This window comes from Panthera pardus, unplaced genomic scaffold, assembly GCF_024362965.1.
Source record: "Panthera pardus isolate Hobbes unplaced genomic scaffold, ASM2436296v1 HiC_scaffold_8, whole genome shotgun sequence".
Classification (NCBI taxonomy): Eukaryota; Metazoa; Chordata; class Mammalia; order Carnivora; family Felidae; genus Panthera; species Panthera pardus.
In genome coordinates, this window is record NW_026527013.1 from 148,366,800 (window position 1) to 148,385,540 (window position 18,741).

General features: G+C 39.9%; 1 protein-coding gene across 1 annotated transcript in view; it reads left to right on the forward strand.

The window, feature by feature from the left end:
• Positions 1–18,741, forward strand: part of EXOC4 (exocyst complex component 4) — a 753,548-nt gene that overhangs the window by 46,475 nt on the left and 688,332 nt on the right. The window contains exons 4-5 of the mRNA XM_019452780.2: positions 5,761–5,945; positions 17,014–17,123. Of these exons, the coding sequence (XP_019308325.1) occupies positions 5,761–5,945; positions 17,014–17,123 (295 nt within the window). The remainder of the gene's footprint in view (positions 1–5,760; positions 5,946–17,013; positions 17,124–18,741) is intronic.

Sequence of the window (18,741 nt, forward strand, 5' to 3'; positions counted from 1 at the left end):
CAACTTTCCTCCAAAACATTTCAAGTGGTTCATATTAAAGCACAAAACTAGATCTTTTTACCTAATCAACTTGAGTGAGGCTAGCAGAAGATGAACACTTAACTATGAAACAATAACTTCCTACTTTAAACTAGAAGGAAATTGAAGGGTACCTGGGTGGCTCTGTCGATTAAGCATCCGACTTTGGCTCAGGTCATGATCTCGTGGTTCATGAGTTTGAGCTCTGCGTTGGGCTTTGTGCTGACAGCTCAGAGCCTGGAGCCTGCTTTGGATTCTGTGTCTTCCTCTCTCTCTACTCCTCCCCCCACTTGTGCTGTCTCTCTCTCTCTCTCTCTGTCTCTCTCAAAAATAAATAAACATTAAAAAAATAAACTAGAAGGAAATTGAGAAATAGACATTTGGGAAAGAAAATTTAAGGGCTCTGTAGTTCGTAATTACAAAGATGGCTTTTGTTGTAAACTTATCTCTCAACTCACGGTAAACTTTTTTGAAATACCAGACAATTCTTGATTGTGTACATTTTAAATGTAACTGTTGCATACTTACTGAGTTATGGAAACAGTTTTTGGGATTTCTTTGTTCTTCAGTGCATAGGTTTCTAATAGCAAAACATGCCGTCCTGTTCAGTATCATGTATGAAAACATTTGGTGAATGCTTGCTTATTTTCATAATCCTAAAGGAAATATTTTTCTTCCTTTTTTTTTTTTAAGTTTATTTTGAGAGAGAGCACGTGCATGCAAGTGGGGGAAGAGCAGAGAGAGAGGGAGACAGAATCCCAAGCAGGTTCCGCACTGTCTGTATAGAGCCTGACACCAGGCTTGATCTCATGAACGGTGAGATCATGACCTGAACCAAAATTAAGAGTCAGACACTTAACCAACTGAGCCACACAGGTGCCCCCCCCCACCCTTTTTTTAAGTTTATCCTAAAGGAAATATTTTTCAACTCCAAAGCAGAGTTCTGTTATCAAAGCCATTTCCAACTGTGGTGAGTAGGACACTAATGTTCTTTTGGGTAATAATAGATGTTATATGAAAAAATTCCCTCCACCCTCCAATTTTATTTCTGAAAATATGTGTAAGAAAACTTCCAAATACATTTAATTCACTCATTATATGGTAATCTACCCTTAAGAAATGGTGTGGCCTGTCTGAGATTTCTAGAGGGTCATACTAGACATCATTTGGGGTATGAATGCGTGTTATTCCATCTGTGAGTAGAGGTATAGACAGCATTTACTAGTGAACTGTTGTCCTGAATGCTGTCTCTTTGATTTTTCATCTGGTATGTCTTGTTTGGTAAGAATATATATTTATTTGATGTTGTATGTCACATTTAAGAACCCAATTTCAATAATTTCTCATAGTAACTCACCTGTGAGACCGTTTTGTTGCTACTTTAGTCCAACCTCATCTCTTGAATTCTTGTTAATGGTTCATTAGTGTTATTTAAAAAGTGCTCTGTAGGGGCGCCTGGGTGGCTCAGTCGGTTAAGCGGCCGACTTCGGCTCAGGTCATGATCTCACAGTTCCTGAGTTCGAGCCCCGCATTGGGCTCTGTGCTGACATCTCAGAGCCTGGAGCCTGCTTCAGATTCTGTGTCTCCCTCTCTCTCTGACCCTTCCTCGTTCATGCTCTGTCTCTCTCTGTCTCAAAAATAAACATTAAATAAATAAAAAAAAGTGCTCTGTAGACATTAAATTTGGGAAACAGTGAAATGATTCATAAAATGACCACATTAAAAAAAAAAACTCTTCAGTTGTGTTTTTACCAGTAGTTATGCATATCTAAACGTGGATATTTTTTAAGATTTTATCTTTAATCTCTGGACCCAATGTGGGGCTTGAACTTACAACACTGAGATCAAGAGTTGCATGCTGTACCAATTGAACCAGCCAGGCACCCCAAAGATGTTTAATGATTTCTAATAAAGCCTGAATGTTAGCAAATGCCTGGAAACCAGGTTTCCCCCATCCCCCATACAGCAGAATTGACCATCAGTGATGTTTGGATGGATTGGCTGTTTTCTGCCTCACCAAGTTTTGCTTATGTATAAATGTTACGCTACAGGCTTCTTGAAACCAGGTAAGATAAATGTCAGGTTTCTATAAACTGATGTTCTAGAGATCACATGTTGCACTGATAACTATTTTCTTAAAATCCGTTTTAGTACCACTCAGTAAGGTTAGAGTGGGGGAAGACAGTGCCCTTGCCTAGCTTTCGTAATTATAGCTTTTAATAAGTGAAGGCCAGGAAATTGGAGCACTGTATTTTCATATAAAAATAAGCGTGCTGTCTTCCCTGTGGTATGGTTTTCAAATCTTTGAAATTGTAAAATTACTCTTGATTATATATATATATAAATTGTACTTGTATTTTGGGTCAAGAAGACATATTCAGAAAATTTGTCATCCAAATGCTTGTAACGTAAACAACACTTTGCTGAAAACAGTAGCATTAGCACGTTAGTAACACCCCGTGAGATTTCTTTAACCACAGAATAAATAGATTCTGTTAAAAATCTCATGTCTAATTCCAGTGAGCACTCAGTATGTGCCAGGCACTGTGTTAAGTGCTTTCCTTATATTAAAAAAACGAAAACAAAAACAGACTTCAATTAAGTAGCTTCGCAAGTTGACATTATCCTATAATTTTGTTTTGGGAACATGAACTGTTTGGGTTAAAAATCTTCATGCAAATTCCTACAAACAAATTGAGTGTGGATGTGCAGTGGGTGGTTTTTAAGCTTAAATATCTCAGCTGGATTTAATTACCTTAAGGGATAAGGCGACATGATGGGCCAGTGGCTTACCAAATTATTTTTCATTTTCTGGACCTCGATGTCACTAAAGGTTAATGCATCCTCTTTTCTCTGTTACAGACCTGAGTTAAAATCCATTTTAGAGCATAAGTGTAAATGAATTTGTTGTTGTTTTTCCTCCTTGGGGACACAGTGGTCATTTTGCGAGGCTGCTTTTCCATTTGGAATTGTTGGCAGCTCGCATGAGGCCCAGGGGCTCTTGTCACAGGGGCAGTTATGGGTCAGCATGAAAATGAACTGGCAGGCTTCGGGGGGCAGAGCTGGCTCAGGGCTTGCCACTTTTTCATTCCTTCCTTCTTGCTTGGTTAACTTAAGGAGACTTACTTGCTACTGACATTTGATTGTATAGCACATCACAAAACAAGTGCTGTGTTTGTGGGTAAGCCGTTGCATTTTCCTCCCCCACCTCAGGCCGGTTTGTATTTGGCGGCTCCCAGACTTTCTGTATTCACTGCCCACGTGCTCCTCAGTGACGTTGTGCACTGGTGTAGGTCCGTGATCAGCACTTTTGATCATTGATACGTTTCATGGCTTTCGTTATCTATTGCCTTTACTTAAACGCCTTACTTTTTAGGAGCATGTTTATCTCCCTAATTACATCCACTCTTTGTACCTTAAAGTATTACTAGTTATTGCCTTTCTCTGTACCTTTTAGGGATATTGACAAGTATAACCTAAGCAGGGAGTAGTCGTAGCATAGGAATCCCTTTGGGGAGCTGGGTAGGGCTCTTCTCCCTCTGAGTTCAGCTTGTAGTCCTCTCTTTTCTATTACTACTCCTACTACACTACTACTACTATTACTATTATTTTGTTTTGTTTTGTTTTATTTTATTTTTACTCAATACAGTGTATTGTCAAGTTAGCTAACATACAGTGTATACCGTGTGCTCTTGGTTTCGGGAGTAGATTCCCGTGATTCATTGCTTATATACAACACCCAGTGCTCATCCCAACAAGTGCCCTCCTCAGTGCCCATCACCCATTTTCCTTACCCCCCAGCGGCCCACCCCCATCAACCCTCAGTTCTCTGTATTTAAGAGTCTCTTATTTTCCCTCCCTCTGTTTGAAACTATTTTTTCCCCTTTCCTTATTATTATTTTCTTCTTTGTGTTTCTCTCTTGCTTTTATTTTTCTCCTAAGGAATAGTAAGAGTATATTCTTCACCTCGTTATTTTCTTTAAAAAATCTAGATCTTGGGGTGCCTGAGTCGCTCAGTCGGTTAAACGTGCGAATTTGGCTCAGGTCATGATCTTGTGGTTCTTGAGTTCAAGCCCCACGTCAGGCTCTGTGCTGACAGGTTGGAGCCTGGAGCCTGCTTCGGATTCTGTGTCTCCCTCCCTCTCTGCTCCTCCGCTTGCGATCTCTCTCTCTCTCTTTTTCTCTTTCTCAAAAATAAATAAACATGAAAAAGATTTTTAAAAATCTAGATCTTTATGGAAAGACAAATATAATCTTAGATCCATGGATAAATGGGATCGTATGAAACGTACTTTATTTCCCCCCCTTTACAGTTACTACTTTGGTTTCAAAGTGAGTTGTTCCACACTCCCCGAGGCCCTCATCTTCATTTGTTGGAGGTATTCCTATTCCATTTTTATTCATCCAATCTTTTCTGTCTTAAAATCTCCCAAATTGCACTTCACACCAGGAGCGTTTCCTTCTCTGTAGTTTATTTTCTCTTCACCGTTCATATCCCATTTCTTCTGTCGAACTGGATCAGGTCAAGGAGAGGTGATGACTGTTATTTTCTGCCCGTAGCTTTCATGTCAAAAATGCATTTACCTCTGTGTATGTGTGTACGAGGAAGAGCGAGCAAGAGCCTGTCTGTATGTAGGCACACATGTAGACTTAGGCTAACCAAGCTCTGCCTCATGATCACAGTGAGAATTATTTAGACGTTCACGTAGTGTGCTTTTCTTATTTTTTATTTTTATTTTTTAAACATTTATTTATTTTTGAGACAGAGAGAGACGGAGCATGAACAGGGAAGGGTCAGAGAGAGAGGGAGACACAGAATCGGAAACAGGCTCCCGGCTCTGAGCTGTCAGCACAGAGCCCGGCGCGGGGCTCGAACTCACGGACCGCGAGATCGTGACCTGAGCCGAAGTCGGATACTCAACCGACTGAGCCACCCAGGTGCCCCTCATGTAGTGTGCTTTTATTTAGTCTTAGTCTTAAAAAGCTAAATGTGATTAAAAGTTGATTTCAGTCTTTAGTATGTGGACTTCTTGTGAGGAAATGAATGACATAATGTGGTCGGGGAGGCCATCACACTTGTGTCTGTTAACAGGCAGTGTGTGTGGGAATAAATGATACATACAGCTCTGTGGTGCTTTAGATGCCTTTATGTTTATCCTTTTTTTTTTTTAGTGAAAAATTTTCCTCTATTCTTTTTTTATTTTAATTTATCGTCAAATTGGCTTACATACAACACCCAGTGCTCATCCCAACAGGTGCCCTCCTTAATGCCCATCACCCACTTTCCCCTCTCCCCCACCTCCCCATCAGTTTGTTCTCTGTATTTAAGAGTCTCTCGTGGTTTCCCTCCCTCCCTCCCTCTCTGTTTGTAACTGTTTATTTTCCCCTTCCCCTCCCCCATGGCCTTCTGTTAACTTTCTCAAGATCCACATATGAGTGAAAACATATGATATCTGTCCTTCTCCGACCGACTTACTTCACTCAGCATGATACCTCCCAGTTTCATCCACGTTGCTGCAAATGTTTATCTTTCACAAGATTGTTTCCTTCAGCACTTTTCCTCTTAGATGGTGCACCTTCAAAGGCACAACTAGGCCTAACCAAGTTATACTCTTCAAAGTCTGATGTATGCTGGTAGGGTTCATATAAACTCTCTTTTTCTTTTAGAAATAGTCTCTTGTGTTTCTAATATTGGTAGGTTTTGTAGTTGTCCCACTTAATCATTTTTTATTCTCTCTTCAGGTGTCAGCAGTGGAGTCTTTGGAAGGCCCCCTGCTCCAGGTGGAAGGACTGAGCGACCTGAGGCTGGAGCTTCACAGCAAGAAGATGAACCTCCACTTGGTTCTCATAGATGAACTGCACCGGCACCTGTACATCAAATCCACCAGCCGAGTTGTGCAGCGTAACAAGGAGAAAGGGAGAGTGAGGTTGGTTAAAGAGCCTCTTCGCTACAGTGTCTTGTGGCAGTGGAGAAGTTCAAGGGCCATTATTTGTTTCCCAGAAGACTGTTGTACTTGATTTGCTTCTTGGTTTTGCTTCTTACTTTTCAACATACTGTCCCTGAAACTATAAGATGGTTTTGTAATAGCAAATACTCCACGTTCTGAAAGGCTGTCATCCCGAGTTTCTTCATTCCTTCATTGCACACTTATTATGACCCTTTTATGTAAAGATGGATAAGAAACATGTACTGTGGGCCTGTGTACTGGATCAGAGATACTCTGGTACATCTCACAAGGGAGAGAAAAAGATCCTTAAGTTATACAGCACAGCTGGCCTAATTAAGAAATATGTGTATGGACTGAAGTTATAAGATTCTTTGTTACTTAGGGGTCGTGTTCAGCTGTAGACAGTCTTCTTTCTGGAATAGTTCAGGGGAGCTTCAGAGAGAACACTTTTCTTTTATCCCTGGGCTTGATCGTAGCATAGTCCTGTACTTAAGGGCCTGGGTGTGGACTCAAGAAATTCACTGGGTTAGTTTAGACCTGGTAGGAAGTAAGACCAGGTCTTAAGACAGTTAAGACAGTAGACTACTGACGTTATTAACATGTATCAGATAACTGTGCATGTCATAGTCCTTCCAGCGTTCCTTGAAAATAGCTCTCAGATCTCAGAGGGCAGTTGAGCTGTACCTGTCGAAATACATGTGCTCGTACTTTTTCATCCAGCTACAGACAAGCGGAGCACTGGAAGCAGTGCATGCTGGGAAGGAAGCCTTTGAAGTCCTATCCTCTTCAGACAAAAATTGCCAACTTTGTGTGTGATGCTTCAATTTAGTCCAAGACCCTGACAGAAAGAGAAGTTTCTATCTCGTTTCCGCAGATGGGCACTAGAAAATCTTCTGCCAGGCACACAAATTGAGCTGAGGGTTATGTACCCGAGAAGTAACTTCAACACTGTATCTGAATAGAATGTTAGTTCCTTAGTGGAAAGTAGTGTTAGGTGGGGGCGGTGTTAAGGCAATTCCTTCCACAGTGTGTGGTGGTAAATAGCAGGTATGAATAGATTCCTTCCCATGTAAGGACTAAAAAAAAATCCAAAAATACTCTGGGTTCTGTGAAAGTATTCTATAACATAAGGGAGAATAAGCATTACCTTGAAGTCTCAGAGAAGAGCATTTATTTGAAATAAGTTTATAAATCAAAACAGGAAAATTTAAGATGCTTAAGCTGGAGTTTTTCGAAGGATACAGGATGATGTAATAGATGAGGTTATTCAAAATTACTACTCCTTCCTCCAGTGTAGTGAGAGAAGTATATTTCCTGTTCTTTGATTTTTGTGATTTTTTTGGGGGGGGTGGGGTGGGGTCTTGCTTTTGCTTATTGTTAAGCATGTGCCACAAAGAAGGGCTCGAAATGGGCTTGCGGGAGGGAGCATGCCCTCTTGTGTCTTTGCTGTTGCCGGGATGGCATCAGGCCCAGAGGAGGATGAGAGCTCTGTGGAACTGAGCTGAGATCACCTGGGCTGCCTAGCCTGGATTAGTCAACCACCAAAATATGTGCTTATTGTTGAATGTGCTTATTCTGTGGCTGTATGCAGCAAGCATATAGCTTCTGTGAGAGGGTGATGGAGAGCTGTAAGAATGGAATTGGTAGAGATGCAGAAAGAATGAACTAAACATGAACAAAATTTAAGAACAAATGGGACAAAGTAGGGAAATTCAATGTTTGTTTCAAGCGCTGGGGAGAAGAGTTGAAGCAGTGGTAAGGAGGGAAAAGTTTCCTCATCATACAGAGGATAAAGACAGGATGATAAAAGAAAGATAGTGGGTGCGAAAGTTGGAGAATAGTGATTTTAGTTACTCTGTAGAACAACACTAACATGATAGTGTTTTGGGCTGAATTGTGTCCCCCCCCCCCCCCCTAAAATTTAGGTCTTCAAGACCTAACTGCAAGTACCTCAGACTGTGACTAGTTTGGAGATAGGGTCTTTTAAGAGGTAAATAAGTTAAATGAGGCCATTAGGGTGGGCCCTACTCCGGTATGACTGTTGTCTATTTAAGAAGAAATTTGGATCCAGACTCACCCAGAGGGAAGATCCTGCGAAGATCTCGTGCTGAGATACCATCTACGAGGCAAGGAGAGAGTCGTCAGAAGAAACCAAGTCCCAACATCTTGATCTTGACTTCCTGCCTCCAGAACTGTAAGAAAATACATTTCTGTTGGTTAAGCCACCCAGTCTGGGGTACCTTATCGTGGCAGCCCTAGCAAACGGATACAGGGAGAAACAGATAATAATTACAATGTAAATAAAGAAGCCTACTTAAACAGGAGAAAAAAACCCAAAAAGACCTTGGTCTGAAAATCACAAGGATTTAAGGTAAGATGAATGAAAAATCTTGTTCTTAGATATGATCAGGAGATATTTATGAATTGTAAAAAAATTCTGTGAGGACTAGGAAGAAAAATTGTTGTCTCCTGTGACAGAGAGTTATTTGCCCACCTGATATCCATTTGGCCCTTCTTCAATTTTCATGACAACCCTTATTTTGTTCCTGGCAGCCCACAGGCTGTATTTCCCATCCTCCCACATAGCTAAAGGTGGTTCGGGAGATTTCTGCTTGCAAGCTTTTGAATCAGGGCTCCTAGGAAGGTTCTCTAAAGGTGCCAGCCAAACTGGTACACTCACTATTTTACCCTTCCCTTGCCTTCCTTTACTTCTTGTCAAGGACGTGGATTGGTGCCATCAAGCTATCTTGGATACTAGGTGACCTTGAGGATGGAAGCACATCCTGAACTCTGTAGTAGCATGGATCCTCGTTTATAGTCTGAATGGGTTACATCTTTCCTCTGAGAGGGAGGAAAATTTTTTTATTGTGCTCAGGCCACTGCTGTTTTGAGTCTTCTGTTTTTTATTTTTTTAATGTTTGTTTATTTTTGAGAGAGCAACAGAGTGCGAGTGGGGGAGGGGCAGAGAGAGAGGCAGACACAGAATCTGAAGCAGGCTCCAGGCACTGAGCTTTCAGCAAAGAGTCCCACGCGGGGCTCGAACCCATGAACCGTGAGATCATGCCCTGAGCTGAAGTCGGATGCTTAACTGACTGAGTCAGCCAGGTGCCCCAATGAGTTTTCTGTTTTATACGGTTGAACCCAGGCCTGGTAAAGAGGAGCAAAAATCAGGATCACCAGGATTTGCTGAACACAGAATACCAGAAGACAGCAGAACAGAGTCTTACAAAGTGTTGAATAGGGAAGAATGGGGACCAAAGGTTTCTATACCCAGCCAAGTGGACACTGTTAAGCATGGGCAGCAGCAAGATGTTCTCAGATATAAAGTAACAACAAAAAGAACTAGTATGCAAAGATGAACTCTAAGATACAAACCACAATCAGCAACTTGACAACATTAAAGTTGTAGTGGTTTGAAACTACTGTAAGGACCACACACCATTAAATATGTAAATGTGCATATAAAAAACTGACAAATACATTTTTATAAGATCAAAAATATAAGCTGAAGCTATTTTTGAAAAAGGTCTATGTGGTAAAAGAATACTCTATAATAAACAGGAATTATATCCCTATCTTATGTTAGAGACTGGGAAATTTGGACAGTCAGGAGATAAAAAGGAGTGGTGAATTCTTGTGTAAGATAAGTCAGAAGTTGTTTTGGATTTGAATAATTGGAGAAAATGTTTAACTTAATTTTGTGTTTATTAACCTAGATATGTATATTTAAAGATGTCTTTTTTTTAATTTTAAAAAATTTTTAAATGTTTATTATTATTATTATTTTAAATATTTTTATTTATTTTTGAAGGAGAGAGAGACCGAGCGTGAGCAGGGGAGGAGCAGAGAGAGAAGGTGACATAGAATTTGAAGCAGGCTCCAGGCTCTGAGCTGTCACCACAGAGCCCGATGCGGGGCTCGAACTCACAAACTGTGAGATCATGACCTGAGCCGAAGTCGGACGCTTAGCCGACTGAGCCACCCAGGCGCCCCATTAAATGTTTATTTTTGAGAGTGAGAGAAAAGAGGCCGTGTTAGCAAGGGAGGGCCAGAAAGAGAGGGAGACAGAATCCCAAGCAGGCTCCAGGCTCTGAACTGTCAGCACAGAGCCCGATGCAAAGCTTGAACTCACAAACCATGAGATCATGAGGTGAAGTAGGATGCTTAACCGACTGGGCCACCTAGGCGTCCCAAGATTTTTTTTTTTTTTTTTTTAATGTTTGTATATTTATTTTGGGAAGAGAGAGCACGTGAGAGAGGAGAGAAAGAATCCGAAGCAATCTCTGTGCTGTCGGCACAGAGCCCGACAGAGGCCTCAATCCCATGAACCGCGAGATCATGACCTGAGCTGAAATCAAGAGTCGGACATCCAACCGACTGAACCACCCAGGCGCCCCTACAGACTTCTCTATGGACAATCACTAGAGGGGAAGCAAATAAAATATTCTCTAGTACAAGGATGATTTATTAGCTAATATTCTAGATTGCAAGTAGCAGAAATCAATCCTGATAACTCAAACAAGGAAGGGAATTAAGTGGAAAGTGGTAAGGCGGTAGGTCATAGAGCCGAAGGGAAGGAAGGCTGTGCAATCAGGCTCTAACACCCAGGAGGGACCAGGAGAGATGAAGCAGCTGAGCACACCCTGTCGACAAACCCAGGGAAGGGGCTGGTTGGGTTGTTGTCTTTGTCACCATGCCTGCAGCTGCTGGAGTTTGTATTCTTGTGCCAGTGTTCTGTAAGTGTCCCTGCATCTGTCTTTATCTCCTCAGGATTTGAAGTCCTGGGTAGAAGCATCCAGTTTGTTGAGCCTGAGACATGTCTGGCCTCCTTCAGCTGGTACAGTAGGAAGTTGGGCCCTCTTTCGTTTTTGCATTGACTTAGACAGTCGAGAGTCTTTCCAAATACAAAGACTGTTCTAACTGCTGGTATCCAGAAACAAACACATAAACACCCAACAACAAATGTCTACTCTCACAGAAAACAACAAAAAAAATCACCCGAAGGCACATACATATTTTTGAAAATATTTTGTTTAACGTTTATTTATTTTTGAGAGACAGACACAGAGCACAAGAGGGGGAGGGGCAGAGAGAGAAAGAAGGAGACAGAATCTGAAGCAGGCTCCAGGCTCTGAGCTGTCAGCACAGAGCCCGATGAGGGGCTTGAACTCACGAACTGTGAGATCGTGATCTGAGCCGAAGTCAGCTGCTTAACCAACTGAGCCACCCAGGCACCTGGGCACATATGTATTTTTGAAGTAGAAATAGAAAACTAGTAGGTGTAATAAAAGGAAGTTACGTGGCTCCATGGAAAAAATAATAAAAGTGGTATTTGGAGGATATGAAACAAGACCTAAATAAATGGAGAGAACTTCCACATTCTTAACTCAAAGATGTCAGTTCCAGTTAAATCCCAGTTGGGTTTTTTTGAAATTGTCACATCTGTAGTTCACATAGAAGGATAAGTAAATAAGAACTATTTAAAAAAAATTGAAGGGCAGTATTAAGGGAGGCTTTTCTTATCTAATATTAAAATGTATTATCAAACTAATCAAAACAGTGCAGGTATGCAAATAGAAAATCAGATTGGGGAGGCACCTGAGTGGCTCAGTCAGGTAAGCGTCCGACTTCAGCTCAGGTCATGGTTTCATGGTCCGTGGGTTCAAGCCTTGCCTTGGGTTGTGTGCTGACAGCTTGGAGCCTGGAGCTGCTTCAGATTCTGTGTCTCCCTCTCTCTCTGCCCCTCCCACAGTCACTCTCTATCTCTCAAAAATGAGTAAATGTTTAAAAAAAAAAAAAAAAAAAAGAAAGGAAATCAGATTGGTATAACAAAATAGAATTTAGAAACAGACGCAGGATATATGGAACTTTAATATTTTTTAACAATAATCCAAGTAAGTAGAGGGAATGATGGCTGCTTAGAAATTAGTGTTGAGACATTTGGCTAAAGAAAAATAAATTTAGATGCCTACTTGTTATTATATATGAAAAATTCTAACTCAGTTTAAAAATCACATGATAAAACTTTACTAGCATTAGAAAAAATCAAGAGAATGTATATGGAGGAGGCTTTCTTGGCCCATATCCTACAAAATAGTACCATATCATGAAAATATATGTAAAAGGATGTTCATTGGAATGTTGTTGGTAAGAACAACAACAAAAAAATACAGTTTAGATGTTCATCAAGAGGCATATAGTGAAATGAATTATGGCGTATCCATGCCATGCAATTCTTAAATAAACGAGAAAGATCTCTGTGCAGATGGGGAAAGATTTCTAAGATACATTATTGGGTCTAAAAAAAGCCAATTGAAAAACAGTGTGTACAGGATGAACCTATTTGTGTAAGAATTGAGAGAATATATATTTAAATATGTATCCTTTATATGTAGACATAAATGTATGTTTCTATAAAGAAAATTCCTGGAAGGATAATACTGACACTGATAAAAGGAATTAGCTATGAGAAGTGGAAATGGTAGATAGGAAATAGGAAATAAGGACTTAGTTCATATCCTCAGGACTGTGAGTGTATCCATCATGAGCATGTATTATTACTTCAGTAGTAATATAATTATTGATGATGCTTCTGAAGATTACTTTTAATGAAATAGTAAAATGTTTGCTGCTGAAACGAAAAACCAGGATCTAAAATTCTATATAGGATGATCCAAATAATGTTGAAAAAGAGCATGTGTACGTTTTTGTATGTATGAGTGTGTGTATATGTAGGGGGGGGTAGGGATGGATGGACAGATAGACTCTTTGCTGTTAACTGTTTTGGAAAGTGCTACAGTATAATTAGATTATTTTTTAATATATATTTTAAAAACCTATAATACCTTCATAAACTGATGAGCAATAAAGAGTTATTTTTTAAGTTAATCCATTTACTTTCTGCATCCTGGCTTAATACTTGATTTGACCTTGTTTCCTTGGATGCTCTCTTGCTCATAGAGAGCCCCATGGATTTCAGCCCCATGGATTTTGGTGTCCATATTTGTCTGTGGGGGCATAAGGAAAGTGCTGGACCCTGTTGTGTTATTTATTTCCTATTTTGTCTGTTAATTTTTTTCTTTTTTTGTCTGTTTTCTTTTTTATCTTTCAGTTCTTTTTCTCTTCTTTTTCCCTCTGCCTACATTTTAGTTTCACTTTTTTTGTATTACATGGCTTCACTCTTGATCTGTCATTTGAGACCATTACTGTTTTTGACTTTTATACCCTCTGAATCATTCATTATTCTTTCCATATGTTCAGGCCGATCTTAGAACGACAGAGAATTACTTTGCCAGCCATTCCCCTGTTTCATTATTCAGTTACATTTTCTGACTAAGGGCATATTATCGTGGACAGCTATTTCTCAGCTCAGTTTGACTTAACAAACTTTTACGAACCCTTGCTGTTTGCCGGGTACTGTGCCAGGCGTTGGGGTTATAGAGGCAAACCTAGTCGTTACTAGATTTACAACTTAAAGTTCGGCTCACCTCTGTCAAGTTGTAGTTTGACACTAAAATCAGCCATAGGAGCCGCCCCTGTGAAATTCGGCCGTAGTTGGACATACTGTTAAGGAGTGGAAGGAAGTTCTAATAAAAAAGCAAATGTTTAATAAGTTTTTGGGTCTTCTAATCCTTCTTAAAAAAAAAAAAAACGCCACAAAACCCAAACTTTTCATGGTGTATTAAAGTCAAGCACATATAAATAGGTCCTTACTAGATGGATGGATGGTTAGCGGCCAGAAAGTCCTTAGGGTTACGGTGGTAGGGAATGTTTTTGGTAGAGTTTGCTTTATAGTTTTCCTGTTTGCCACCAGGTGGTTAGTCAATGGCAAACCCCATTCAATCACAACATGCAGTTAGTAATTGTGGGGGTATTGTCTTATGCCGGAAAGGATTTTGTGTATGTCAGCTGTCTTTGACAGCTCAGCCATGAGTGATTCTAAATATATTTAAAATAAAAATTTGTAGGGGACGCCTGGGTGACTCAGTCTGTTGAGCGTCCGACTTCGGCTCAGGTCATGATCTCACAGTTGGTGACTTCGAGCTCCACGTCGGCCTCTGTGCTGACAGAGCCTGCTTTGGATTCTGTGTCTCCCTCTCAGTGCCCCACACCCGCTCTCTGTCTGTCTGTCTGTCTGTCTCTCTCTCTCTGTGTCTCTGTCTCTCTGTCTGAAAGGTAAACATAAAAAAATTTGTAATTCTATATGTATAAAAAGAAAAATAGCTTCTGATGTTTCTTTCAACATAAAGCAGTTCAGAGCATTCATATGAATGACGAAATTGATAAGAACAATCTAATCTTGATTTTATTTTTTGTTTTCAAAAATACTTCCTTAGAGATATTCCGAACTCTTCGGAGGTTCTAATACTTGCTCAACTTTATTTCTTCTGAAATGGAAACAGAGGCCGTGTTCTATAATAATCTCCCTTTCTGTGGTGCTTCATGTCTCTAGTTACTGAACGAGTGGGTGTACTCGCTTCTCTTGAACTCTTGAGACTAAGTCCTTTCGTAAAGGAACAAGAGAAAAACCAAAAGTCATTTCCAGAGTTACTTGCCTTTGGGTTAGTGTTCACAAAGGAGAAAATTGAAGCCCAGGGGAAAATCTTAGAGAGACGAGTCTATGAAAATAGTTTTGCAGTCCATTGACTTTCTAAAAATGTATTGATGGAGTTTGAGAGTCCTGTTGGCTCTCATAATAAAGTCAGTAGGTTATGTTTTCCAGAGTTAAAATGGCATGCCACTTATTACCCTGTTTTTAACTGAGAACATATTTTTGGGTTAAAATTGAGAAAATAATTGTAGGTTTTAGTCTGGAGTGAAGCTCGTGCCCATCTGTGTCTGTAGAAGGGTGTATTATACTCACATGTAGACACATATCACTGCACACAAGTAGGTACTAACTTTACCGCCTCATGTATCCCAGGTATACACCTGAACTTTCCTGTTAGTTGATACCTTCATTTATCAATGCTCTAAAAATAACTTGTCCATTTTTGTTATGGAAATATTTATGAAATGTATTATATACTTTTCCCATCATTTAGAATTGGAATGGACTTTTTCTTAATACCGGGTAGCAGCACTGTAAACATCGGTGATTATCCTCCTGTATCCAGGGCAGGGAGGCCTATGGAGCTAGGTTTGCAATTGTGAGTAAATCCGGGCAAGAGGATGAGGTGAGGTAATTGAGGGAGAAACTGAGACGAGAGCAGTAGTTGGTATGTAAAAGATGACTGGGTAAATCTATGCTCTAATTGATTTTATAAACAGACAAATTACTGTGACCAGTCACTAGGTTTGAAGGCTCTGTTTCTTAGGATAGTTGAGGTAAACAGGAGATTAATAGCTTTATATTGGAGGAAAAGGTTTATAGGAACCATATCCATTTAATTCCAGGTAAATGTTATCTTTGTTACTTTTATATCTTACATTTGAGGTTTGACGTTAGTGTGCAAGCAGTTCCAGCAGCTGGAAATGGGCTAAGTTTGGTTTCGCTCGTATGGTGTTCGTACTTGCATCCTTGGCACTGAACCCTGTGCCCAGCACTTAGATGCGGAAGACTTGTTTGAGTCAATGGTTCCTTCTTCCCCTGTAGTCAGTGAGAAGGGAGGACTTAGTAACTGTCACTTATCCACAGGCCTGGGACAACAGCTCACATGTTAATACCGCAGGTATTAAAAATAATACCTGAAATGATGATTTTGCCCTTTAATGTGAAGTTTGTTTTTCAGAGTTTTCTGAAAGAACATGCATACATTTATTAGATTAAAAATACACACATACAAAAATACCTAGTACTTAGGACCCAAAAGGAGTGATGAGAGGGAGATAGGGATATGTCACTGTGGGTTGGGGGGGTGCAGATGTTAAAAAAGCATGCGACTTCCTGTCCCATTTGGAGACAGCTTTCCTTAAGGTGTGGTCTTGTCCCCACGCCCTGGCTCTGCCTGCCCTCTGTTTACAACCACTGTGAGGGTCACTTCCATGGTTAGCCAGATTGCCACTGCTACTGCTGATGTTGTTTATGGGACTGGAGAGAGGTGAGAATTGTGGCTTTGACCTGTCTACCCTTGGAACTTGGAGAAGCTTTCCTGTTGTAGATGCAGAATGTTAGATAATTCAGTTTATTCCTCCCTCCCTCCCTTCCTTCCTTCCTTTTTTAAGTTTATTATTATTTCTTTAATGATCTGCACACCCAGTGTGGGACTTGAACTTACGACTCTGAGATCAAGAGTTGCGTGCTCTTCTGAATGAGCCATCCAGGTGCACCATAGATGGTTCAGTTTCTTGAGAGTAGAACACAGGTGTTACTTGCCTTGAAATTGCCTACTTCTTTCACTTAACAGATGGCTATAAGTGGGAATTAACTTGAAAATTTAATTGTTTTTTATAGTCTTTGTGTCATTTAAAATTAATGTGTTTATTTTGGAGATGCTTAAAGTTAATCATTAAGATGAGGTGCTAGGCCTTTTTGGAAAAGGTGAAATGGGTAATCAGATACTGAATTAAGCTGTTTGAGTTCCTTAAATCATCTTTTATTGTTGTGATTCTCAATTTGATGAAATTTATGAACCTCTTTTAAAGAAAGCTGAATGTAGTGAACTCCCAGAATATATCAAAAACTCCAGCTGGAAAACACAGGTTCAACAAAGCTTAACTACTTAAACCTTTGTTCAGTTATCATGAAATGGTGACATTTGTTCTTCCTTTGCTGATAAATTAATTTTAACACAGAAACAACAAAGGGTGCTGATATTGCATGGCATAATTTGGTTGTAAGGTAGTCATCCAGATGATCCGGAATATATGTACACTAATGTTTTTAAACCTAGCAGTGAAGTAAGACGATAAAAAATTGAATACTTAGAACCCTTAGAATGTATCTTTAACCCCCTTTCTATAGCAATCACCACTGGAAATACTCTTGGGAGACCTTTGAAGTCACAGTGGAGATAGAGGGCTCATGACAAAAAGAAAGGGCTAAGAGATGGGCACGTAGTTGGTTTTGGAGAAAGTGGAAACTAACTACTCTACCTTTCCCTTTTAGCTCCCTTATAAAAGATGCTTCTCCCGTTCCTCTGATTGATGTTACCAACCTTCCTACTCCTCGAAAATTCCTCGATGCCTCTCAGTTTTCTACTCCTGGAAGCTCAAGTGGTAAGCTTTTAATTCTTTAGCCACTTAGCCTCTTTTCATAATACTACAGTAAGGCAAAGACCTGGGGAAGTCTGGGGAGTCAGGGGTGGGAGGTCCTGGGGTGAGTGCCTTGGAGTCTCTGATGAGCTCTTTGCTACCCTCAGAGGGAATAAGGAAATGATTGGTTGGGCCTGTTGCATTCTCACCTTTGAAAACTGGCAGCTGAATCTGGCCTGACTCCTGAATCCAGATGTAGTTATGCTTTATTTGACGAGCACGGTTTGTTTTTCTGAAGTTGAATTTGAATGCTTTTCGATGCATTGTCTTTTTTTTTTTTCTTCTTTTTTATAACCTCTATTGTTTCTGTTAGCTTTTACCCAGCTGCTGCACCTGTTACATTGCCTGTCTGGTTCTTGAGAGCTTCTGAGTGTGTGATCTATATCCTGTGTGTCCTCTATACTGGTTCCTTGTACCTTCCAGTGGCCTCTCCGCTTCCATATGTGCTTGCATGTGGGTGTGCACACACACTCATACATATAATGCACTTTGAGGTCATAGCTGCAAACTAACCATGTTTCTTCTTGGGCTACCTACTATTCTGTTGAGTAGGACAAAGGAGAGCCATTTTAGCCTATATTTAAAGTTCTTTGAATTTAATGCAGATTTAGGGGAATTCTTCTGGGATGGCTCAGACCTGCTCCGTTGGAGGGTTCAGCTTAGCTTGGCTCAGATTGCCTCTGGGTCTCTGCAAAGAGCTGTTCAACTATTGCATTTCTGGATCGAGGCGAAGGAGATGGGGTGTTTTTGAGAGATGTCCCACAGGTGCCTTCTTGTCACAGCTAAAGTCCTCAATACGTTTTAAGGAATGAGTAATGTTGGTTATTGTAGGCTTTGCAGGTATAAATCAGTTCTTACCATTTCTATAGTCCTGTAGAGCTTGAAATAATGAAAAGGTAGAAAGGTAGAAAAATAATTTGGATTCAGTCAATACATTTTGTGTAATTAATTGAAAGTGTTTCTTTTGAGAGCCTGACTATATATTGTTGTTGCTGGAGCATATTTAATTACCTTTTAAAATATCATTTAATTAAGTTTTAGGGTTATTTAGGCTTGGAATCTTGAGGTTTATTGCTTTTACTGTAGGAAAAGTGTAGAAATTATTTTATAATAGATTTTACTGTTAGTCTACTTAATGATTTTTTTTTTAAACCCCAACACTTATTTTTATTATGACACTTTACAAGGTTTGTGCTCAAGCCTCTTCCTGGAGCTAAGAAGTTTTGTTTTCTTCCTCTGTCTGTTGTAGTGTTGCTGTTCTCTGAGTTTTGACACTGCTTTGAGCTGTTGTAGAATGTGGAATTATGAAACACAATATATATTTATACTTTTGATTTGGATTTTTCCCTCTACCTGGAGGAGACATTATCAGCTGTTATATTTTCTTATGTTTATAATGTGAATTATCATTGCTTAGCCTGGTTATATCAATTTAAGTAAATGTTGCCGAATCAACGGTCATGTAACAAAAATTTTAATTGTTTATGAAGAAATGATAGGGCAGGCATTTTGCAAATGAAAAGCACTGTGCAAATAGCAAGTAAGTTGAAAACATGCCAATTATGGCAAATTTAAGTAGAAA